Source organism: Mastacembelus armatus, chromosome 5, assembly GCF_900324485.2.
Source record: "Mastacembelus armatus chromosome 5, fMasArm1.2, whole genome shotgun sequence".
NCBI lineage: Eukaryota > Metazoa > Chordata > Actinopteri > Synbranchiformes > Mastacembelidae > Mastacembelus > Mastacembelus armatus.
Window position 1 is genome coordinate 11926795 of NC_046637.1, and position 27431 is coordinate 11954225.

General features: G+C 38.6%; 1 protein-coding gene across 1 annotated transcript; it reads left to right on the top strand.

The window, feature by feature from the left end:
- Nucleotides 1–1684: 1684 nt before the first annotated feature.
- Nucleotides 1685–27031, top strand: grm2b (glutamate receptor, metabotropic 2b). Its single transcript, XM_026306653.1, has 6 exons — nucleotides 1685–2823; nucleotides 7032–7652; nucleotides 20149–20986; nucleotides 21309–22372; nucleotides 25408–25600; nucleotides 26368–27031. Exons 2-6 carry the CDS (start codon nucleotides 7143–7145, stop codon nucleotides 26439–26441), a joined length of 2679 nt encoding a protein of 892 aa, XP_026162438.1. The 5' UTR covers nucleotides 1685–2823; nucleotides 7032–7142; the 3' UTR covers nucleotides 26442–27031.
- The last annotated feature ends 400 nt before the right edge of the window (nucleotides 27032–27431 follow it).

Below are 27431 nucleotides of genomic sequence, written 5' to 3' on the forward strand. Positions count from 1 at the left end.
TTGCTGAAACCATTCTGATTTCTGAATGATTTAATATGTGTAGGCTATGTTGTTTGGTCTGCAAATGTAGGAAATAAAATATGAAGACTTAACTAGACTTAAAGGGATTTATAGTTGACAAATTTCTGTTCACTAAACACTCCCATATCACGTGCACACCAGTGAGCCACACCGCTGAACTGGGTGATATATTTCTTCTTCAGGATCTGTATGGGGTATGACTTGTTTCAAGAAAATATCTTTTGGAACTTTTTACAATCTCTGAAATCAGAAAAATCCAACTGTGCATGCACATTAGGCTAGTGGAGATCATATGCATGCACAATTGACTTTTACTTAGGAGACGGTGTTTTTGTCACATCTCTTAAACAAAAACAGTTCAATGTGAGGTCTATGCATAACCCATAGTAATAGTTTTCAAATAATTTAACACTGAGCACCACAGGCCAAATTCCATTGATCTCCATTATTTTGGCAGCAGACTTGTCATAGATTGGCAAAATTTAAGCTAAAACTATGTGCATGACCTGATTTCCCCTGCAGATACACAAGAGCTACTGTGGAGGAAATGTGAAGGTTTAGCCCTGAAAGTGGTGACTCGGCTAAATTGAAAGAGCCTTGATCAAATGATTTTTCTCCACTTCCTTTTGTACTGTAGACTCTGTAGGTGAAGTGGTTCTTTTTTTCTAACAAGGCCACAGGATTTCATACTTGTGAATTTCAACAAAAAAAAAAAAAAAAAGACACCACAGAGAGAGAAACTAAACTATGGCTTTTTGACTGATTGTTTTGTCATCATTCATTAACACTGAATTATAGGAAAACCACAAAGACAGCAGCGGTCAGACTGATGCACACTGACCACTGGCTATAGCCACGCTTTGTTTCTGTCCTCTATAATTTCACTCGACATTAATTGGCATGTTCCTATCTAAACTCTGCATTCCTCCCACACGCCCTCAACCATTGTAATCTAAACTACAATTCTGTTTCAGGAGAAAATTGGTCCCTTTGTGTTAGCTGAGGGAATTATGCAACAAGCAGGACCCGCTCATCATTTTAATTGCCACTGTACACAGGAAAAGTTCTTCTTTTCCCAGCCTCTAAGAGCAAAATAGCTATTGTTAGTCCGGAAATGAAACATTTGAAAATGGTGAGATGTGTTTTCCATGTGTGGGTGAGAGGAAGGTGGTGGTGGTGGTGGTGCTGAAATATGTGAAGGTGACAGAAACGGATAAAATGAAGCAATTCATACAAAATGAACTTTATTTTGCTTCCTGACTATTTTCAGATTTAATTGTAACTGGCTGTGCAGCAGGGTACTGAGTTGCACTCAAAAACTGAGCTAGTGCAGAAGACCTTTCTGCATTCCTTACTAATTATGCAACAGGAATGTTGCTGGTGTAATATTATTTGGGATGAGAGGAGTGCAGAGTTTGAAATGTTGTCTCTGCAAAATGTCTTGCCACAGTACAGCGTGTACTAGAGTTAACCTTAATTACCAGTGAGACGTTTTCAACTAATGGCTTCACGGTGGTTAAACAGTGCTGTAAATAGGTGGGATCAATACAGTCCATCATCAGTCCATTTATGTTTGCCAGAAAATATAAAAAATAAAGGCATGTTGTTCTGATACATCGATGACAACAAAACATGAGGACAAATTAAGTGTTCTGCAATTGATTTAACCACGAGCTTCAGCAGACATGTATGACGAAACTGCAGATTAAATGATATGAGCTCATTTGAGATTTTGTGTGTTTATGTGTGAAAAACAAACTGTGCAACAAGCCTTTTGAGAGTGTGGAGTGCTATGCCACTCAACTAGAGTGTGATTCGGCTTTAATGAGATGGAGGTGAATGAGGAGCTGGCCAGCTTTCATAGAAGGAACGGGGGGGGGGGGGGTTGATGCTCATTTCTCTTTTCTCATTTTTCTAAATTTAGCAAGAGAGAGGCAGCGCCTTGAATAGAGTATTTGTCACTCTTTTCTGTTATCATTAAAAGTTAGATTGACACCATAGACGCTCAACTCCACGGGGAATGCAATGGATGAGTCACTTTAAAAGTGAACCTGTGAGAAGTTGGACGCAACATTTTTGATTTTGATTAATGCACCATCGTGCATTGTTTTTATTTCCTCATTCCTGCATACTAAACAGAGCGGTTTTATGTTGCTGAGTTAGGTTTTAGCTATGATTTCGGTGCTGTGACACACTTCGCTGCCTCGCAAACACACGCCAAATGAAGCACCGTGAGGTTTGTGAAAAGGCTAGAGCACAGCGTCGACTCGTTGCGCTCATTATAGCAGTGTAGCAGCAGAGAGAGGCTGAGTGTGTGTGATCTGAGGGTGCTGCTGCAGGATTTCTCAACTGAGCTTGCTTTGAAGTTGATTTGATTAACTTTCCGAACAGACAGAGGAGTGTGAATAGGAAATGTAACGCAAAAAAAAAAAGAAAAGAAAGGAAAAGTGTCATTGCTGTGTGATTTAGATTCACCTGCCTCTCAGTTCAGAGTAAATCCTGACAGCCACGTTACTACCGATGCTTGTGGACATATGAGCACTGTAGGTCCGTAGGCTTCTGCACACGGTGGCTGGCATGCGCAAGTTGGAGAGCACCGAGAGGAGTTTGTCAGACTTGCCAGTGTGAACAACACTTCAGAACCACGGACAGATCCAAACCGCTGCCTGGCAAACATGCTCAAAGTGAACAACATCTGGACTCTGCGCGTCACATGAAGCTCTTCCCGTTGTATTGTCGCACGGTGTGTGGCAAAGAGACCTGCACATATATCCGACAAGATACATCTAGCCCTTCACCCAGGTAAGATATGCTCAGTTGATGTCTCTTGTCGAATTTTTTAATTATTACGCAAATTACTTTGCCTGTGTGTTTTCCTGTGGGCGTGCCTTTGTATTTTTAACAGTTTTAGCAAAATCGTCCATTACTAAGATTTGATCATGTATCTCACAAGCTCGATTGCCACTAACTCTATGGTTATGATCACTTATTAACAGAGGAGCATTTTCTCAACATGTTTTCTAAACACACTTATATATATCAGACAAAATAATCACCAGTGCATTTGTCTCCAAGCAAACTGATCCAGTCTCTGAACTTGATCTAATGGTTTAAGGACTTTATCATTAGACCAGCGAACACGAGTCTTACTCTCTAATTTAGATTTACTAAATACTAGTATACAATGCATATGCCTGGACAAATATGTAAAGTTGTTTCCATTTTACCAGCGAGAATATTCAGCAAACCCACTGTCTGAAAAGAAAACTGTATAATCTAATATCTCACTGGTTATTCTAAACCAATCACAGCTTTTGTTTTCAGACAGCGCCCCAAACAGCATCATGCTGTGAAAAGTAACTAGGATGTTTTCAGTCATAAATGTATTTATTGGGTGTGAAATATTAAAAACAACTGATTTGGTGTTGGGAAAATTTATCATGGCCTGCATCAGATTGTAGTCAATGGATCAGACAGGATGTGATGTAGCAATGGGATTTCTCTCAGATTTAAGAGGCTGAGTAGTTGTGGGAGACACACCACTATGTCTTGATGAATATTACTGTAATGTCATTATTAGATAGTGCCACATGGTGGCAATCAGTCAATAATCTGTTTGTAGTCAATCTTCTTCTCATTGCCACATTATGCCTCTAGTCTTTGTATGTGTGTAAACACATTTGAAGTTTCTGAGAGATAAACAGACTGACAGCCAGACTTCCCTGTGCTATTGAGATGAAATGATGCACTATGCCGAAACCCACAATCAGCTGGCTGCTGGCCACCAGCAAGGCATCCTAAATCCTGCAGCTGACAAGTCCAGGTGGAAGGATAAACTGTGTCCCCGCTCGAGACAATAGTTCTACAATCATGGAAATCATTGGAGGCTGCAGTTTTTTTTTTTTTTTTTTTTCTCTATTTGATTTCTTTCTTTATTTTTTCATTAGTGGTAAATAATGGTCCTGTGCTTGAACACCTAGCTAACTTTAAATTGAGAATGATCTAGAAAGGTCAAATACATATGCCTCAGGATAAGTTAACACTTGGCTTTTATACAGTAAATGGTACTTTATTTATGATGTGATTGTTTTCTGAACTGAATAGCTCAGTTTGCAGAATAAGGTGAAAATCTGCTGCTCAGTGGTGCCATATTACATGACATCAATTGTAACCTGGGTTTCCCCCAGGGAAAAGGTTGAAGCTTTGCCCATAATCCAACTTGTGGAATTTGTCATAATAGTGAGGGGGGAAAAGTGCAGCCATAAATTATTGTCCTGTCAGTATTAGTGATGTACAGCTTAGACTGCAGTATATGGGACACGAGTCTGTTTGGGCAGTTATTACTCAACAGGCTTAATGATTCATGTATGGTGGATTAGACACAAAATTAAATGTCATGTATGTTCAGGCATTCAACAACACTGCACGCAGGCTATGTGCCACACAAAGCTGATAGCAAAGTCTTAAGGTGATGTTATTAAAATGAGTACAGATTTATTTTATGGCATTATTAAACAACACATAGGTATTAAGCAACACATCAAATATATTTATTTGGGTGGACTGCCATGAACTCATCAATCATCTCTTCTGCTCATTTCCCAAACATGAATATCATTGTATTTCTCCCTAGATATATGCACATAGTATGATTGTACATGAGTCACATCATTGGTGTGACTCTGCACTGAGTCATATATTACACATGAGCTATGTTTGGATAAGACAATAAGAAATGGTGTTCTCAATGCATCATTATGCTAATGTTAGAGCAGCCATCCCTGTGCTGGGCGGGAGGAGTAATGCTGAAGGTTCAAAGCTGAGTAAGACACAGTTTTTTCTTTTTTGAATTTTCTTTTCAGAAGTAATGTTATGTTGCTGACACCCATTTCTATATCACGCACGTGCAAACTGATAATGCTAGTCATGTTTAATAAGTGTTTTCAATAATTGGTAGGAAATATGGTTTTGACAGTTGTATTTCATTTCCACTTCAGACTCTCCAGCATTTATTTGCATCTCTGAAAGGTTTTGAGAGGCTCTTCTGGACCTCCATCTTCACTTTGACCTAGTTTGCATAAGCTTGTCTAATTGGCTGTTCCTTATTGCACTATTAATTCATACTGTGATCTAGTCTTTGCACCCAGAAAGCTCCCATCTGCTCAGACACCACAGAAGAGCAATTAGGCTCATAATGTTGAATTCTTCGTTATCGTTTCACCTTGGTTCTAATAATAGGGCAAATGTGGCACAGCAATATCGAACACCTGCACCTGCGGACCGGGACATACAGCAGGTCTGATGCAGATTTTACATTATATCCTTACACATTACAACATGTAATCCTCTTTGCAGGATAGAGGGTAGCGTATTCATCAATGCATCATGAGATTTCCCACCCACAACCTGATGTAATATTTATCTAAGGGGAAATTCAGCATTCATTACACTGTATCCTCCTCGTTTTCTCTGTGGTTTGTTGCTACCACTGCTCCTGGGATGTCACAGGATATTCTTCAAATGTCCCTGTAGAAGCTTACACACACATATAGCACACACATCAGATGAAGTTATCTGGGTGTAGCTGCAGAAGCTGGTGTTTTTGCAGCCTACCCCTGCATATCCCACTGTGGGGGATTTCTGCCTCTGTGAGCACAGGAAACCAGACACTCATTAAATTAAACGATTGTCAGGATGTCTAGTAATAAGATAAATGATAGTATATCTGGGCCTATAAGTGACACATTTTCATGTAATACTATAATGTCTATAAAACACTCTGTGGCAGGATTGGAAATGCCAGGAATAAGTTTCCTACTGTTTGTTAACAGAGAGGGGAGCAGCAGCATATAGAATAGTTGAAACTGCAGACATGGTCTATGCTTACCAGTATGAACCCTCTAAACCCTTTAAAAACAAATCTAAAATTCTAAAGTTAATTTCTGTTGATATAATGTGCCATTGTTTGATCCCTCTGACTTTCAAATCATAAAAGTGCTGATATACACTATGAGAAAGATAAGTTGAAAATAGTCTTGTCTGTCGCTATGTAAATACACTTAAATTAACATATTTGCTGAACTTGTTTGTATGTTTTTATAATGAGTGTAAATTAATAACTGTGTTTAAAAGAAACACGAACTGGTTTCTTTATTGATGTGGTTGAACCAGACCACCTCCCTAATCGGACATCATAGCAACTCCTGGTGAGATCCAAACCTGTGACCTCAACATGATAGGAATCTATATTAGCATACATGTCTCACTGCCCACTCCACTTACCCACCATGTTTCCATGGCAACCGCAGCCATTCAGGAGAGCCACTATCTATGTGATATCTCCGTTGTAAGCTTAGAAATTATGCTTCACTCGAGAGGAGCCTTAAATATCTATAAATATTTGATGCGGTCACTTGGCAGTGGTAACTTCAGGTTTGGCTTTCAGATAAAACTACAGTGATTATATTTCACACTGGAATTTCCAAGAGACTGGTTGAAATAGTATCTACTTCTGTTTCACTATAAAAGGTCTCATAAAAGACATAGCTCTGTTTCAGCCTCCTGTCTAGTAATAGTATTGTCTCCAGCACTTCTAAAGATTGCAATAGACTGAGAAAAAGTAATGTAGTTAAGGTGAGAATTGATTTAAAAAATACTGTACAAAAACACTTGCAAAAAAATGTATATATTGACTCCCTGCCTTTACACCGCTTTATGCCTCAGTGTGACATGTCTTTAAATAAAGCTGTGGGCGAAACACTGAAAATACTAATGGTTCTGATAAAAATCAGTGAGAAACAGTAAACGCGTAAGCTGCCAGTGGGCATTGGTAATGCACATTTTCAAGCATAATTGTCATGTTATTACTCATCCTGGATTCATTCCTCGTTAGTTAAACTGTATTATTTCAACATATATACTGTTAAGACAATAGATAGAGAGGTAGATAGATAATGAAATAGGCTTTTTATAATTGATTAACTGGGTAGTTTCTCCTTTTGTTCACTCAGGAAATATCAAACATGCTGCTGCAATTGCTGAAAAAAGAGTTGAAAGTGATCCGCCTGCAGAGTCTGTGAACCTCTGCTTTGACCAGCTGATCCTTCCAACCAGATCCTGCCATGCTGAGTGTAGTGTTCTGCCTCAGGTCACTGGCCAATTGGGCCCATTACTGGCCCGTCCACATGCTCATGCTGGAGCTGGTGATACCAGGAGCCCTGCCCAGCATTTCCAGATTACCTCCCACAGCCAAACGTGAGATCATCATAGAGGGAGACTTGGTGATTGGAGGCCTGTTCCCTGTGCATGAGAAAGGTGATGGGATGGAAGACTGTGGTAAGATCAATGAGGAGAGAGGGATCCAGAGACTAGAGGCTATGCTGTTGGCACTTGATGAGATTAACTCCAGCGATCGCATCCTTCCTGGACTCCAGCTGGGAGCCCACATCCTGGACACCTGCTCGAAGGACACCTACGCTCTGGAACAGTCCCTAGATTTTGTTAGGGCCTCCCTCACCAAGGTGCATGATCCAGGCTTCATCTGCCCAGACGGCTCAAGGCCCATCCAAAATGAGGTTCCATTAGCCATCTCTGGGGTTATTGGAGGATCCTACAGTGATGTTTCCATTCAGGTAAATGGACATTTACCCTCCCCAAACTTCATGTTTTATCTTTTCATCAAGTAAAGTGAAATTTTGTTGTATTACCTTTTTTAAATTATAATTTTTACAAATATTTCAATTACTTTGAAAGATTTAGCCAAAACCCTCACTTAATTGTATTTATTTATTCATTCATTCTTTCAGCATGCTCTACAATAGTTGAGTTGCTCACTCACACCACACACTCACTTCTATAAAATACAGATAATAAGCAGAAATACCTTGCATCTCTACTTTTACTGAGCCAGAGGGCTGAGCTTTCAGTGGAAGAGATTTTGCTTGGCTAGAGTAAGAAACCACATGGGATAATTATGTCTGAAGCATCAACATCACTTTGTCAGCAACTTCATTTCCTCCTTGCAAAGAAAACTGACCTTTCACACACATATGAAAGGTTGCCAGAGGCAATGCATCTGAGCATAATTAATTAACTCTGAATGCCCTCATACACCATAATCACCATCATGCACTTGGTGTTAGTGAGACAAAATGTGTAGGTATAATTTTGGTACACTCTTGATTAACTTCTTTTCATAATACATTTATGATACAGACACATATGCACACATAGTGTACGTTTTTTTTTATTATTCATGGCAAAGCTTTGGAATAATAAACCATAGGAATATAAAGGTAATTTTTATTAGCAATGAAATGCGTCATATGCTTGATTTAGTCATTAATCTAATCTGATTAGATACTGACAGTTCATCAATACAATGGTACTGTGGATTTCCTGCTTGCACATGTTGTTAGTTGACTGGTTGTTGACTATTCTAGTTAATGTACATTCACCATCTGAAAAACCTACTATTATCTGAAAAAAATGTAAGGATTATGCTGATTTAGGAACTCTTGAAAAATGAAAAAATTATATTTTAACACCTAACACATAACTCCTCTAAATGCCATCCCAACTCTAGATAGTTTTTCTTTTTCACCAAAGCTTTCTTTAAAAGCAGTACATAACATGCATATAGATATAATTCTCACACAACCTACAGTACATGTTATATGAAAATTGGATGGTTTACCAGAAAAACTAATGATGACTGAGTTCATTAATATGCAGCAGTGTTTATGCATTCTAATCCACATAAATACTACTGCACAAAGATCACATTTTAAGCCATATGCAGAGCTCATAAAATGCTTAGTAAATTAATGCATATACAATATCTCATTTTTAGATGTCAGGAAAATAATTTATTGGCCTACCATTCTAAGGAACATCAGGACTGAGTATGAGGATATAATTATGCTGATAAAGGGTTCCATTGTTTCCTAGATTCCACCTTGAATTTATTGACAACCCTATAGAGGAAGGTGGTGTGTGGTCTCATGAAATATATTTTAGTCCATAATCAATTTTACACAAAAAATAATGTTACATAAACAATAAATGAGCAGTTGATCCCAGAAAATTAAATAGAAAACAATTAAAAACTCTAAATCTCTCAAGCACTCAAAGTTGCAATAAAGAGAAGTTACATCGACCTTGTCAAACTAATTCTAAAATGCTGATAGTTCAATATTCACTCTCTTTGAACTGTTTTTATTCCCTACTATCTAATGAAACAAATAACTGGCTCTCTAGTTGCTAAATGCTTGACTATGTTCAGCAGCTAATTTGTATCTCCCTGCTGTTTGGTGATGAACAGTGGGTTTTTAAGCTTAGAAACATAAAATAGGGGACACAAAGATGTGAGAATGAACTGTGAAGTTTCAATCAATTACACAATGTGCCGAAAATTATATTATAGCTCTGCAAAGCCAAGAGGTGCTGCAGATTCAAGTGAGAAATCTCTGCAGATTCATTAGTACAAGCAGCATTTCTCACACCCTCCACATTATTTTCGCTTTCATATATTGTACATTTTAAAATAGTAGTTATAACCATACCTGTCGAGGGTGTACCCCTGCCTTTCACCTGAAGAGAGTTGGGATAGGCTCCAGCAGATCCCTGTGACCCTACGCAGGAATAAAAGGGTATAGATGATGGATGGATTGTTATACCCATGTTAAACTCTCAGTGTGCTACTCCTGTGCAGTTTTCTCTTTACTACAGCTTCATCAATTCACACTTTAACTAATCTAATCTAATATCCTTCATGTCCTTCAGGTTTAAATGGAATATTACTAGATTAGCTAAACAAAATGTCTCCTGACATTTCTGATCAGCTTGGCACTGATCTTGTGAAACATTTGAATTCTTTCAGGTAGTGTTTTTGTTTTCGATATGTTTTTTTTACAGTTTTAAAATGTGCCAGGTCTCTATATAATTATTGCAGTGCATTTCACTCAAAAGTAAATTGGTTGGCTCTAGATAATCAAAAATAGATCATTCTTTTGAGAGTATAAAGAAATTATTTGTATTTGATTTAGGTTATAATTTCCTATTGCTCCACATAGTAAGCAATACATGGGAAACACTGATTCTCTGAATAAGTTAAGTGCTGAGGTCTCTATGACTGTGATTCTCTTGCTAATGTCTACAAAACAACAAGAATACAATCCCACCTTTGGTTAGTTTTTGATAGGAGACTATGGTGATGACAGACTGGACTTAGGATGCTCACATTTAAAGAAAGAAAGTGGGTAATGCAGAGCTTCATCTCCTGTAATGTTGATGACATGTTGACAAAAGAACAGCATGTTTTTGGGAAGCATGAAAAGGACTGTCTGTTGGGGCTCCCTGTGAATGAGCGACCACACAGTTGTCCTGAGTAAAAAAGAACTCACTTCTTTTGAGTGTTTTGCAGGAATTTGAATACATACCTCTACTGTGACTATGCTCAACAGTCTCTTTGTTAATGCATTTAGTTACTGAGCACTATAATGAATTGAGCCGTGAGAGCGCTGAGAAGCCCATGGTGGGATTTTTTTTTTTTTTTTTTTGAGAGGTCACTGGTATAAACAGTCCCTTTCTATTCCAGAGAAGCACTTTGTAGAGAGGCAGGGTGTTATAAAACCGAGAAGGACAAGAGCCAGAGATGGCCCACGGGAACTTTGAGAGGAGATGTTTTTCTCATCTGTGGGGTGCATCTTCATTGGCTTGCAGGGATAAGCCCACCTGCATGTGGAGAGGACGCTGATGCTGCCTATGACAAGGGCCAAGGGCAGGATGTGGGAAAGATGGTGGGAGACAAGCCAGTTTCTCCTCAGCCTCAAATAGATTCTTTTGTTATTAGCCAGGCAATAAAATTAAATTATTAAAATTAAAAGACAACATTTCTTAAAGGCATAAACACAATTCAAGACTAAGACTACTCAGATAACTTTTTAGCAAAAAGCCCCACTAAAGCTAAACTAAAACATCTCCTTAAATAATTGAACACACATTACTTCTGTGGCAATAAAGAACTATGAAGTCTTTGAAGGACAGTTCAACAACCTATCTCCTATAAATTAAACATGTAATGCGGCACTTTATGAACTGCTCTCCCTTCAGACAGCAGTTATTGAGAATGTGGTATCCTAAAAATTTAATATTGTAAGCCAACCACTGAATTCTTCAACACCATTAGATAAACTCTGTCCTACCACTGGTGCAACTTCTGGGAAGGTCCTCAATAATTTGATGTTGTAAGAATATCTTTCCTACCGTACTATATATTGAAGTTTAATATTTTTTGTTTGCAGTGGTTTATTAACTCTGTTGATGTGTTGTACAAAGGAACTGGAGAGGGCTCTGTCTTTATTGTGTTTTAGTCATCACGGAGTGTGTCAGGTTAAAAAAAAAAAAAAAAAAAATTCCCTGCTTTGGTGTTAACTTCAAAAGGGTCTTGTTTATCATGTGATATTATAACTGAATACCCCAAATTCCCTCCCTTCCACCTGAAACTGTTATTTTTGAACTGCAAATTTTACCACATTCAGAGAACACAGCTCATCTCCCTAATTAGCACCAGAATGCCATTCTAAGTGAATGGGAGCTTTATAATGACTGGAAGGTTGGTTATAGCCAGGACCCACCCAGTCAGTAATATGGCGAGGTTATTGATTTCCCGACACACTTCCCTTCATCTTCTCTGTCTTAGATCTATTGCATTTTTCACATGCTATGATAGGAATAAATGATTAGTCTTTGCTCAGAACAGGCTGTTATTCAGAGCTGTGCTCAAGATTGTGTGACAGAGGCACTGCAGTCCTAATAACAATAGGAATTACTGGACTTATCAAGTTTGTTTCATAAGTGCTAGAGGCTAGAAGTGATATTTCAAAGCTTCAAGCTAAGCAAATGATGAAGAGCAACAGTTTTCTCAGATGTATCCCTGTACTGTAGAGCGACTCAAAAGGTCATTCTTGTGGTGAGCATTGTTTTGCTTGTAGGAGGAAATGATAGATCTAAATATGAAGAATTGTCTCTTCCTGAAACAGTACATGCAAGTGGCTCAACGTATATTTCTGCCACAGCATTCTCATACATGTAAAGGCTGATATTAAGTCTGTATCAAGTCTGACACACAGATACTGTATTTGTGCCTACAGTATATAGTCCTAGATGGGAAACATATCCATTTAAATGTGCATCTATTGCTTTGTATGTCTTATTTGTTTAGGCATCTATTAAATGAGTTTCCATGACTGTGTCAGGTGGTGAATGTGGATGCTTTGGGTTTGTGGGTTTCTTTACATTGCATGTAAAGAAATGTGATAAATAAACACCTTGCCTTTCCTTTATTAAACATTATCATGTGAGATCACATCAAATTCTAAAAAATAGTCCCAAAATACTTATGTTATTGTTGCCCATACATTTCTGCTTTGTGCTGATAGAAAGCGACATGTTTCCTTCACATGGTTTGCTGTTGCAAATCAGTTGTACTAAAATGTAATTTTGATTGCAGACCCACAAAACAAAAACCACAACAACAAAAAGAAAAAGAGGTAGGAGAAAGAACAGATCAAGCTTCAGTTTTTGACATGGATTTTTTTTTAATGTGCTAATGTTACATTAGCATGTAAAGGAATAGTTCAATATTTTGGGAAAAACAATTATTTGCTTTCTCTCTGAGAGGTAGCTTCGCCAGGCGCAGCGACTTCCTCGAGTCTTGTCATCACAATGAGGTTGCCAGGCAACCAGTGAAGACACTGCACAAAGTATTTAGCAAATGGATAAACACGAAAAATACAGCAAGGTGCTCCTTTAATTTACATTTTAATTATGTTTTTGTGTTTGTACAAATTAAACAAATCCTTTATTGGTACACATATTTTTAACTTTGTTTCTTCTCTAGTCTAGCCTTTACATTAACAAATCTATCAATCTTCTGATCTAAAATGAGAAAGAAATTGAAGTATATTCTTTCAAATGTTGAACTATCCTTTCAAACATCCAGCAGCTATTAACATGTTTATTTTCCTGCTAACTGTTGTTAATGTGCTAAATACAGTTAGACTTCATTAAAAAGAATGACTGTGAGGTAGATTTAAAGAGCAGTAGTCATGCTGTCTAGATGATATATCTTGGAAGAGGTGCAGGTAATGTGGGCACTTGCTGGGGTTATTTGAGGAAATAACATTTATATCAAATCCATGGGGATAACATATGTCTTCTCATAAAATTAAACTGGAGTAAGAAGCCTGTTTAAAACTTAGGAAGGCAAGATTCAACAGATGTGCTTTGAATCAAACATAATCCTAATCAGCTATAGGACAGATGGCACATATTATTGAACAGTATGTACCGCTATTGCTGTGCCTTTTCTTCTTTCTCAGTAAACAAAAATTAACCCGGAGGTGAGACATAAGGCAAAAATGAAAAGAAACAAGCCTTGGATGAAGAGAGCAATCATACTTCACTTAAATATGAAACCTTGATGTGCCTCAAACTGTCTTTAAGAGAACAAAGTAATTTTAAGTGGATGAGCATAAAAAATGCATCTTCAGTTTTAGATGTACATACAAGGAGGGAGAGGTGGATTTGTACAGGTTGGCGAGGCAGAGAGACAGAGATGTGCAGCAGGTTAGGGTGACTACGTTAAGTTATTTACTCTTATTAGTCCCACAATGGGGAAATTGCATTTCCCACCCAAAGTGCACACACACAGAAGTGAACACACACCCAGAGCAGTGGGCAGCCATTGCTGCAACACCCGAGGAGCAGTTAGGGGGTCCAGTGCCTTGCTCAAGGGTCTCACCTCAGTGATGGTATTGAAAGTGGATAGAGCCCTGGCTATTCACTTCGCCCCACCGACAATTCCTGCCGGTCCTGAAACTCGAACCCACAACTATTGGGTTACAAGTTCGACTCTTTACCCATTAGGCTACGACTGCCCCGTAGGAAAGGGATTGAAATGTGTTGACAGGTGCCAAAAGTGTGATGGAAAAATGGAAGGAATATTTTGAAGAGGAAAATGTTAGAGAGCACAGAGTAGAAGAGGTGACTGTTGTGGAGCAGGAAGTAGCAAAGATCAGTAAGGATGAAGTGAGGAAGGCGTTGAAGAGGATGAAGAGTGGAAAGGCAGTTGGTCCTGACGGCATACCTGTGGAGGTGTTTAGGAGAGGTTGTAATAGAGTTTTTGACTGGGCTACTTAACAAGATCTTGGAGAGTGAGAGGATGCCTGAGGAATGGAGGAGAAGTGTACTGGTGCCCATGTTTAAGAACAAGGGAGACGTGCAGAGTTATGGAAACTATAGAGGAAGAAAGCTGATGAGTCACACAATGAAGTTATGGGAAAGAGTAGTGGAGGCTAGGCTGAGGTCAGAAGTGAGCATTTGTGAGCAGCAGTATGGTTTTATGCCAAGAAAGGGTACCATAGATGCAATATTTGCTATGAGAATGCTGATGGAGGAGTACAGAGAAGACCAGAAGGAACTGCATTGTGTCTTTGTAGATTTGGAAAAAGCGTATGACAGAGTGCCAAGAGAGGAGCTCTGGTTTTGTATGAGGAAGTCTGGAGTGGCAGAGAAGTATGTTTGAGTGATGCAGGACATGTATGACAGCTGTAAGACAGTGGTGAGGTGTGCTGTAGGGGTGACAGAGGAGTTCAAGGTGAAGGTGGGACTGCACCAAGGATCGGCCTTGAGCCCCTTGTTGTTTGCTGTGGTGATGGACAGGCTGACAGATGAGGTTAGACAGGAATCTCCGTGGACCTGGACCTCCGTGGACATATTTGCAGATGACATTGTCATCTGTAGTGAGAGCAGGGAGCAGGTGGAGGAAAATCTAGAGAGGTGGAGGTTTGCTCTGGAAAGGAGAGGAATGAAGGTTAGCCGCAGTAAAACAGAGTACATGTGTGTAAATGAGAGGGACTCAAGTAGAACGGTGAGGTTACAGGGAGTAGAGGTGAAGAAGGTGGAGGATTTTAAGTACCTAGGGTCAACAGTCCAGAGCAACGGAGAGTGTGGAAAAGAAGTGAAGAGACGTGTACAAGCAGGTTGGAATGGGTGGAGGAAAGTGTCAGGTGTGATGTGTGACAAAAGAGTATCAGCAAGAATGAAAGGAAAGGTGTACAAGACAGTGATGAGAGGAAGGATGACCAAAAAGGAGGTTCTAGGATGTAGTGAAGGAGGACATGAGGATAGTTGGTGTGGGTGAGGAGGATACAGAGGATAGGGTTGAATGGAGGCAGATGATTCGCTGTGGCGACCCCTGAAGGGAGCAGCCGAAAGGAAAAGAAGTTTTAGATGTACATATAGACCTATTTTTGATGTTGCATGATCATTTAAACGCAAACTGGTTTTCTGCAATCTCAACCTAATCCAATATAGCAAAATTTAGTCTGTTTCCTCTCAGTGAATGTTTGGATCATTGCAGATCATTGGATCATTTGGATCATGCAGCTCTGCTGCATATATTAAATAATGCAAACCTGTCATTTCCTTTTTTTTTTTTATCTCATGCAACATACAGCATGGTTCATATTCAACTGACTGGATTTCAAAATGATATGGGTGACATTAATATAAACTAATAGCACTTTGTAAGTTTTTTTAAATTTTATTCTGGGATAGCTTTGTTCCTTTCCTCCCAACAAATTTAGCTGGATTTTTCACAAAAATGGACCTAAGGCAAACTTGGCATGGTTAATTTGGGCTACTGTTTAAGCAACATCTGTGTTTCTTTTTGGAATTAGGTGATATTTTGCAAGCACCACAATAAACACATTTTGTCTCTGTAACAATGAGATAACTGCATTTGTTAAACTCGGTGCTTTGCCTCACAATTCAGTCATTCATGTACTTGTGTAATATTGTGGTTGGCAATCAGATTAAATAATATAAGCAATAAACACCTGTTACCTCATAGGTTTGATACTGTCAACACATCTAAAATAAACCAAGCAGCCCTCTGCACTGTTTAAATGATCCATAATGTGCACTTACACAGACCTTTTGGTAAGTTTTTGAACTGGTGCCTCACTCTGCATGTCATCTACTGTATCTACTCTAGGGCTCAGCTTGACAGGGACCCAAGGGACATACAGATGGACTTTCCGTGTTGACAGACATAAGACAGACTGCCTGCTTTAAAGCTGTCTCATATCTTTCTTCTGCTCTTTTGAAGGAGTATATATAAGATGCATATGATGCATTTTATACACATCATCTCAAGCATCAAATGCAAACTAGATCATAGTAGAGCTTATAAATTCATAAGTGCATAAGAGATGATCTTAAAATGTTTATCTTCATGCAATCATTAGTAAATATTTATTTTAAAATAATAATATGGACTAAACATATATGGACACATTTTGGTTTGTCCCAATCTAATGACTAGTATAACCTATATATAACATAGTACCATTTATTGTGAGTCTGTCCTTTCTAAGGTTAGACACTAGTGCTACTCCATCTTTAACCTGGTTTATTTATTGCCTTTCTCCTTGAAATATCAGTGCTCACTACAGTTACTCTCTTTGACATGTTTAACTACGTTAAACAGCTAAAATATTACAGATATTACAGTAAAGACTCAATAGAGAGAGCTACAGCATAGTGTGAGGTGACCATGGTCCTAGCTGTAAACATTATGTGAATATAAAGAACACATTATATACTGTTTATGGGCTGTTTATCATATAAAATATATGGTGGGAGCTTGTGTCACAAGAGAAACACAGGAAAAATACAAACAAACAAAAAAAACAAACATAAAAGCTAGTCCTAATAGTAAATGGGAAAGCTCAGGGACCTATAAATGGGATCCTCATAGCTGTTTTCTTGTTGGCAAGGCAAGTGGTGCAGTATGAAATTATTTTAAATTTAATTTCCTTTTGTTGTTAACTTTAAACACATTGGCTCTACATATAGACACTACGGGACGCTGCTGTTGCTGAATGACAAAATCTGCAAAGCAGTAATGTTCTGCTAACATGAATGATTTTGACAGATAGAAAATATAATCATAATAATGATAATAATAATAATAATAATAATAATTCTTGTCTAGCCTGAGATAAGGGCATAATTCTGTGAATGCATCCACTGAGCTGGTTTTCAGTTTGGGACTTGATTTTTATAGCAGGGCTGCAAACAAAGCCATTGAAATGAAGAGTCAGAATAATCTCCAAAACCCTTTCTCTTCTCTTTCTCATATTTAGTTTAAAGTAATATTAGTCTCTAAAATGTTATGTAGTGACTGCTTTAGAGCATGCTCTTTATTACTCCCTGTTTTATACTGCATAGAGAGTGGATATTTTTGATTCAGAGGAACACTGAAGAGATCGAAGCATATGTAAGGAAACGTTATATAAAACAATCACTGTTTCAGTAATGAAGCACCTAAATAACAGAACCAAAACAAGACTGACTAATATGCTGCCATAAGCATGATGAATAATAAAAAATAACCTGTAATACTAATGAGGTTATAATTAATTCAGCAATTTGCAAATACTGCAGTTCTTTGTCAGTAGGCCTACACTTGTCCTCACAGCACACAACAAATGGACACTATTCATATGATTTCTACATAATGAAAGAACTACAATTTACAAAAGATTTCTTTAAGAAGTTAATTTTAAAATCTATGCAGGAAGGTACTCAGATCACCTTATAGAGGGAGGTGTAAGTGTGTCTCTAAAGCTATTAGTTTTTGAGTTACTGGTCTGAGCTATGTCTCATTTGGAGATCGCTTTAAACCAGTGGACCACGAAGAGCATCTAATTGGTGCCTCAATGTTTTACTTCAGTTGTGATCCCCACAAGCTAAAGTGGTTGATGTCTTCAAAAGGGATGGACTCGGGGGAGTTATAGGTATGTATTGGTTATGGTTAAGGCTGGTGTAAGTCCCTGCAGTGACAGCGCTTGATTAACAACTTCAGTGCAAATTCGGAGACTTGGAGTCTCATGTGTTGAGAACCAATTTATAGTCTAATACTCCTGAGCTAGTACTGTAGGTGTGCCTATCTGAACTGAAGAAGAAGGAGGAAATACCGTATGAGGACGAACAGACGGTTATTGTCTCACACTCGAGTGCTGTCCTGAAAGGTGTGCTGTCAAGCTTATCCAAGAATCGATTGATGAACGCCTGTGTGAAAACACTGCAATAGGAAACTACCTTCTTACTATGCGAGTGTGACTGACTGATTCATTGTAACTGCTCATTTGTTGGCCATCTCAATGCAAAACACTGCATATGTATCAGGTAGCATATTTTAACCATTGGACCTAATCTGTATCCCCCATACATTAAGAAGAAAAATCACATCTCTCAGTGGGTAATTTAATGATACATCTGTTCTATATTCTACTAAAAAAAGTGGAGATTACTGCTGGCTGTGGTGTGCTTGTCTAAATACATCATATTTACTCCATTTATCCCCTCAGGATCTTAGTTTGCCTGTGTTTTCTTTTGGTTCTTGTCTTTGGGGTGTTGCAGATACATGAGGTTAAGCATACGGGTGCTTGCAGATTAGTAATTTCTGAGGCAAAACAGATTGTGTTTGCATGTGTTATGCCAACATTCTTCATTGTTGTCTCAGGTCAGTAATGTATAGTTACAAATACATCACTCTCTATGATACTAACATGCTCATAGCGATAATATTAACATACCGATGTTTGCAAATATAATGATATGCTCACTGTAACAGGTTAGCAATGAGTAAGATGTGACACAAGAAATCTTATTATCATGTATGATATCAATTTCATTATCTGTTATTTAATGGGATTTTTCATATTCATTCTATTTATTTGAATCACTATGATATATATATATATATATATATATATATATATATATATATTTGGTAGATTCTACTCCATATTCTTTACAACAAAAACGTTCATCTATATGCTGGACCTGTCATTTATATGCTGAAGGTTGAATTTGACTAAGATTAAGGTAGAAAACCAAGATATGTGACAAATAACAGGTTTGACCTGCTTGGGGTGGGGGGTGGGGGTGATAGATGATGGATTTAAATTCATGACATGAAAATATGTAACTTCATGACAATCCTTCCTAAAGGGTTTAAGATTTCAGTATCAACCAAAGTGGCAGACCAAGCAATGCTGCCATTCCTTTAACTATGCTGCTAGTGTGGCCAAAAAAAGTAACATGTTCAGGGCATGGACCACATGCAAAAAATGTGATCCTTGCTCACACACTGTATATGACGTGATTTATGAAATCACAGAAAAGACTGCTAACTCTATTTTAAATTCTCATGGGTTGGAATGCGTGAGTTAATAGTACTTTTAATAGGATTTGGGGCTCTGAGTGTGGACGCTTCCAATTACTTCCATGGGGATAACATTGTTTGGGAAGCCTCCAGGCATACAATGATGCCTAAGGGAAGAGGTAGCCATGCTGAAGCTCATGGGTATTCACTAATCACCACTGATTCTCATGAGGAATCCTGCAAAATGACAAGTTTCCACCAGCTCTCTGTCGCACTTAGCTCTGTAGTGCTGTGTGAGAAAATAATTGCCATGATTTTATGTTACAACTTTGACAGTTATTTCAGCAGGTTTGTGTCCAACATGGATACCTTACTGAGTTTTCAGTCTGAGATTATCAGCCCTCCCTGTTGAACTCAGCACCACCACCTATCACCTCCACAAGGAAATCAGTATATTTATCTGGGTTAGGTGTGCATGTAAACATCTGGCAGAATCTGTCATGAGTCTCAAAATGACTTGACACAATAGCTTTGATGTGATGAGAAAAAAACAAAACACACTGATAAAATTCTTATCTTTGCCTGTTACTCTTGGCACTGTCTGTAAAGGGATTTGGGGTACTAGCTGCTGGTGATGTGGATCCCTGACAGAGTAAACAGTTTAACATAGAGAAACATTGAATTGTGTCTGTTTTCACTGCCAGTCTCTGCCACAGAGCTGAAGCACATCTGACAGCAGTTCTTGCTTCAATGGCTCCACTTCACCTAAAGACCAGATGGATATCTACAAGCTAAAAAGCAAAGACGCACAGACAAGACTGGAAATTAAACACTGTAGTTTTCAAATATAAGATGCAGCCTTACAAAGTTTTCTTTTCATCTTCCAGGTGGCCAACCTCCTACGACTGTTCCAGATCCCTCAGATCAGCTATGCCTCCACTAGTGCAAAACTCAGTGATAAGACCCGCTATGACTACTTTGCCCGCACCGTGCCCCCAGACTTCTATCAGGCCAAGGCCATGGCTGAGATCCTGCGTTATTTCAACTGGACCTACGTGTCAACAGTAGCATCAGAGGGTGACTATGGTGAAACTGGTATTGATGCCTTCCAGCAAGAGGCTCGCACCCGCCAAATCTGCATCGCCACTTCAGCCAAGGTGAGCCGCTCTATGAACCGCCAGGGTTATGAAAATGTGATCCGCTCCCTGCAGCAGAAGTCCAACGCCAAAGTGGTCATCCTGTTCACCCGTAGTGAAGATGCCCGTGAGCTGCTGGTGGCTGCGGCTCGCATGAATGTTACGTTCAACTGGGTGGCCAGTGATGGATGGGGTGCACAAGAGAGTGTGGTGAGGGGCAGTGAGACTGCAGCAGATGGTGCTTTTACCCTTGAGCTGGCCTCCTACCCAATCAGAGAGTTTGAAGACTACTTCACCAAGTTGAACCCATACACTAACACAAGGAACCCATGGTTCAAAGAGTTCTGGGAGCACCGGTTTGAATGCAGCCTCCAGGAGCATGGCTGCAGTGAACACAGCTTGCGAGATGGGACTTTTGAACAGGAATCTAAGATCATGTTTGTGGTAAATGCAGTCTATGCCATGGCCTATGCTCTACACAACATGAGACAAGCTGTATGCCCCAATACATCTAAGGTCTGTGATGCCATGAAACCAGGTAACGGCAAACGATTCTACAAGGAGTTCATCCTGAAGACCAGGTTTGAAGGTCAGTTACGGTCAATGCAAGCATATTCACAAAATGTTTTAGAAGGAAACCAATGTGTTTTATAGCTATTTAAAACATTACATGCTAGGGTTTCATTTTTTTTACATTGTCAGGCTGAATTTTTTTAATCATTAATAAAGCCACTTTCAGCCTGTGAGTTGCTGGTGGGTATTGCTGAGTTTTTATGGCATGCAGTGCACTAATTTAAAAAGCTCATTTAGATAATGATATAAGATTTAGGATTACATACAATACTTATGCGTTTTTTAAATTCACAACAATAGCTTTAAATCAACAATGCTGTTTGTTTGCTTCTTCCCAGCTCCATTCAGACCTGCAGACACAGTGAACATGGTCCGCTTTGACTCCTTTGGTGACAGCATCAGTCGCTACAATATCTTTCATTACCACAAAGAGGAAGGGAAGTTCATCTACAAGAAGGTTGGCTACTGGGACCAGAACTTGATCCTGAACACGACCCTAATACCCTGGCATGGCCTTGTTCCACCCACCTCCCAGTGCAGTGACCCCTGTAGGAAGAACGAGGTGAAGAGTATGCAACCTGGAGATGTGTGCTGCTGGATCTGTATCCCCTGTCAGCCCTACCAATACCTGCAGGATGAATTCACCTGTGCTGACTGCAGCTTTGGTCAGTGGCCTCTGGCTAACCTGACTGGCTGCTATGATCTGCCTGAAGAATATATCCGGTGGGAGGACGCCTGGGCCATTGGCCCTGTTACCATCTCTTGCCTGGGTATACTGTGTACACTCTCTGTAGTAGGCCTGTTCTTTAAGCACAATGAGACACCTGTGGTTAAAGCAAGTGGACGTGAACTCTCCTACATACTATTGCTCGGAGTGCTGATGTGCTACAGCATGACTTTCATCTACATTGCCAAACCTTCTACTGCTGTTTGCACACTACGGCGACTAGGCCTGGGCACATCATTTGCTGTGTGTTACTCCGCCCTGTTAACCAAGACCAATCGCATTGCTCGCATCTTCAGTGGGGTAAAAGATGGAGCCCAGCGACCACGTTTCATCAGTCCAGCCTCCCAGGTAGCAATCTGTGGCGCTCTAATCTCCTGCCAGTTGCTGGTGGCAGTTATCTGGCTGCTGGTGGAGGTGCCAGGGGTTCGAAAGGAGGTGAGCCCAGAGAGAAGAGACGTTGTCACTCTCAAGTGCAACAGCAGAGACTCCAGCATGCTCATATCACTCGCCTACAACTGCATCCTCATCATCCTCTGCACAGTCTATGCCTTCAAGACGCGAAAGTGCCCCGAAAACTTCAATGAGGCCAAGTTCATTGGGTTCACCATGTACACTACCTGCATCATCTGGCTTGCTTTCCAGCCCATCTTCTATGTCACTGCCAGTGACTACAGGGTAACTATCTATGAAATTGTTCAAAATGGTTATAGGTGGCAACTCAACTTGCTTGAGGTCCTTGAAAATACATCACCTCTCATCACAGAAGTTTCTTCAGTTCTTCAGAACAGAATGAAAGTGTATTCAAGGACCTCAAACAAATTCTGTTGCCACCAATAGACCTATTGGATATACTATGACCTGGATAATGGACAATCTCCACAGAAATCTGAAATGTTTTTTTTATTAAATCAATTATTAGGTTCCTGAACATTTTGTCAGCTGTAGTGGATTAATGTAAACAAAGTATATAAATGACTATCCCTTATGTATATACTGTTGCTAAAGAAGAAGATGTCACTATTACATTCCATTTGATTACCATCACAGAGACTCATGAAAGAGCCAGCTTTTATGTAGGCTGAAGGATTTTAAAGACAAAAACAAAGATTGTGGAGACAGATGAGACCTGGATATACCAACAGAAAGAATTAATGACAGTCGAGCTGATTCATTTATTAGTAAATATTTAAAGATTAATTTTAGGTGCAATTCTAGCAATTTCTTATAGTTTCTGTTATTAGACACAAAGACTAGCTAATCTTATATAGTGAATTCATAACACAGTATCATGACCTGTAGCAGAGTGTTGGCTCATTTAATGCATTGCTGCTACTGACAGAAATCTGACACAACTGGATCTGCTTCAGAGTTGTCACAAGGATAAAGTATTTTAGGATTTCGACTTTACACAAATGGATAAATTTAAACTGCATCAGACAAATGACAATGAATAAATGGGAGGAATATCCATTGCTATTACTGGACTTTTATGTGACACTGCAGCATGCAATAAATTAAACATTTTATTTTGCTGAAGCAGAAAATGTAAAGTTGTAAGTGCAAATTATTTTTCCATGCAGTGTAACATAAGACACAAGGCAAAACATTTGGCATAAAACTGACAGACCATGTAAGTCATGAGTACTGGTGCTTTAGGGAGACTCAAGGCTACTGCCACAGCATTTGGTCAGGGTATGGAACAAGGCTTTTGTTGTGCAAACAGATGAGGGGAGGTCTAAGATCACACACGTTTTGTATCATCATGACGTACCTCGGGCTTTTAATGTCTGTAGTGATTACTCATTGTGGCCCCCAAACTGTGAACTGAACACCTTTACCTTATCTGATCCCTAGTGGAATTTATGAGAGCAGCTCAACATTGTGTAATATAAGGCTTCATGCAGCACAGTGTAATTGAAAGAACGAGAGGTTTTGGCACTGCAAAAGTGACCTTGATGCGTTGGTTCTATGTGGCACCAGTAATAAAGGCTGTGGATTCAGTTGCTACATTTTAAATTAGGGTTGGATAGTGCAGAAATATTCTAATAAGAAACTAGCCTTGTTACCCAGTGAACTCAATGTATTACAGACTGATACAGATCACCTTTTGAATTTAAATCATTGTATATCTCTTTCTCCTGTACTTTTCGTTCCATAGTCGACATTAACACTATGGAAATATGCAATTTCCTGAAATACTGTATGTGGACTATACAGTGATTAATAAAAAAAAAGTGCATACCATAAGTATGCATAGGCATTGTCATTGAAATGCGTAGATCTATAAAAATATAAATAAAATAATAAAATTACTCATGTAATAAAAGATTTAAAAATGCACTTCAGCGTAAAATTTTAACCTCATTCTCTTTGCTGTCAGTTTTAAAGTAAGAACACAGCCAACTGGTACTAAAGATTCATTTTAGTAAAAAGGTGTTAAATGGACATAGCTGCTAGAAAGACATCTTTATGGTTGAAAGAGATAAGGAGCTACAGACAAAAGGCAAATGAAGTAATGTTACCCACAGTCCTGGAGGTGCTTTCATCAGTTATTTTTGATGTTAAAATGTGTGAGGACTGCTGATATTTCTGCAGTGCTGTTGTTGAGCAGTATGTTTAGGAGGGATTTCACTTCATGCTGTGGTTCTGCAAATAGAAGTTCCTGGACTGCAGGGGTAACCAGTGGGGTGGGAAGAGATGGTTCTCAGGAAGATGACCCCAGCAGTCAGCTCACATTAACAGCCGAAATATGACTAACAAGGCTCCGACTTTCCAGGACAGCCAGCTGTGCTTATCCCACACTCTTCTTCTTGCCCTCATATTTATGCACATAGAAATACACAATTAGAATTGCTAACATACATAATTGAAAACTTCACACACACTAATACATAATTGAAAATGGAAATGTGGCAAATAATGCAAGACTATATAATAACTATATAACACATAAAAGGATTTTTTGATATTTTGATATGACTGCAGGACATAGCAGTCACATTAAGAATGATATGAATACAGTTAAATGGATATAATTGTGTATATTAACAATAGTTTTAAGGACTATGTGAAAGACATTGCTATTAGGGGAACCCTCAGACAAATACCATGCAACTCTACAACTCTTCTCAGTTCAGTGGCACTGTTTTGGTGGCACTGTTCTTGGTTTTCTGTCCCCTCAGTTTTACTTTTTTGGTTCAGTGCTCTCAAAGCATCATTAAATTAAAACTCAGTGACAGACAAATGTTGTTTCAGAACAAACTGGAGCATCTGACAAATAAAAAGGACTTTATTTCTTTTAGAAGTTGGAGGAGAGCAAAAATTCAGAGCTAAAAGTAGAGTGGAATTTGGAGGTACATTTACGAGCTGCCAGAAAAGCATCTCTAAATGAATGCTAATGTTGCTCTGTATCTGCTTAACATATTAACATCTTAAAGGTCATAATACTTAAATGGTGTGTTTACATAAATGTAGCAATTATAAGACTGTGTAGGTGAGACAATGAACGATGATATAGCATGCATGTTGGAGTGCAAATTGATTAATAGTTTTATTGTTTAGTCCCTAAGAGATCAGAAAATCACAGCACAAAAAGGCGACATTTATAGAACAAACTTCATTAATATTTTTAAGACAAAAGGAGGAGGTTGAAGTGCATATCCACTCCATATATGGTATATTCATTATCATGTACTCCTTTCACCTCACAGGTGCAGACCACTACCATGTGTATCTCTGTCAGCCTGAGTGGTTCAGTAGTTCTCGGCTGCCTCTTCGCACCCAAGATCCATATTATACTATTTCAACCCCAGAAAAATGTGGCCACATTGAGAGTCACAGCCAATCGCTTCAGTGCCACAGTGTCTGCTTCTGCCTCTGCCCCAAGCTCCAGCTACTCTAAAGGTACAAACACCCACTACAATGGTTATGCTTCCAGTAAAAAATGGAGAAATTATGAATACCAACATGAAGACATATCGGTGAATGTTTTGACAGGAAATATTTTACATTTTACATTTTGACTACTCTATGGCATCTACATTTTTTTAATGTGCATGGTAATATCTAAAAGAAGTTTAGGTTTAAGTAATAACACTACCATCAAGTAATATTGCACAACGCGTTTTTCAAAGATGATTTCAAAAAACCTGTCACACAAGTAATGAAGACCAGAAACTGGTACAGAGCTGAAATGCTATAGGTTGGATTCATGTCAATGTATTTTTATGTATTATTTGATGAAATATGTGTAAATGCAAAGAAATCAAATTAATAATAGTAATAAGTAAGTAATAATAACTGAATTAAACTTATTAAAAGTTTAATTCAGCTGATTTTTTTTTGGTTACGCATCAACATGGCTAAACAATAAAAATTAACTTATGTTTCTTTTCATGCAGTCTTTTCTAAAGCATACTAATAAACTAGTTAATATTTAACAGCACAATCTTCATAAATCAATAGTTTACACTGTGTGTCCAGTGTAGTTTTCCAGAGCTCAAACAGCTCATAGTCTATACTATAATGTATTTGTACATATAAAGTCTTTTACAGGTATATTTACTTGCTATCTTTTCTGCTGGATGCTTTTTTTAACTTAAGTATCAATACAGTAATGAAAAATTACTGCATGACAAGTAAAACTCCTCTATTCAAAATCTTACTTCCAGGCTCAGCCTCTAACTATGTGCCAGCAGTCTGCAATGGCCGCGAGGTGGTGGACTCTACAACGTCCTCTTTGTGAAACAGATTTCTCTCTAAGCACAAGGCACCATCCCATTATTAGTCACCCCTTCATCAAACAGGGCTGTGTATGATGGAGCCCCCATGCCTCCAACATGCTGCAGAGAGATAACTCAGTCTGGGTGAGGTGACGGACAGCGACCAGGGTAACTCTTAACTGTGAAAGTTAAATTATGTTCCAACAACGAGCAGTATGTATTAATTGTAAAGCCTTTTTGTATAGATTTAATATGCTGTGATCTCTTTGGTTTACAGATAGATGTGATTAAATGCACTGTGCCTTGTCCTAAAAAGTCTTGTCAAATGAGTGGTTGTGAAGCAATAGTGTTATACAAAAGGCTCTTCTTATCTTGTCCTTACAGTGCTGTGAATATATCCAAATGTTTTAGCCAGTGTCATAAATGCTACTGAATAAATTTAGCCCTTTCTGTTAAACAAAATATGTGATTAATTATAGTGAACGTGATAAAAACTAAATAACTAAAAGATCTAAAGAATGTGTTTATGTAGACCGGTACAATAGTGTGTGCGTTCCTGTAATTTATGTAAATAAAATGTTTTTTAATATTAAGAGGTTAAATAGCACTTGCAATTTTTCATAATATCCAAACTGAATGTAGTGACTCAGAGGCAATAACAATGAGGTGTTTGATTTTTTTTTTTCCCCCCTCTTCATTACAAACTTACATTTGTTTATGAATAAACTTACTGTTTTGAAAAAAACTTTTCAGGTTAGACATAGTAAACTTGAAGGCTACCCATATTTCAAAATAAAATGTCACTGTCAATATGTTTGACAGTGGAAAATACAGCTTTCACTGGACCAGTGAAAGGACAGTAACATTTCCACCAAAGCCTAAGATGACACCTGCAGGATAAAAGAACAAGCAAATGCTACATGCTGACAGTAATTGTCACCACTGATGCAGCATATTTATCATACAGCGAATATACTGAGTAATCTTTCAAAGACTTAAAAGGGACTTAACAT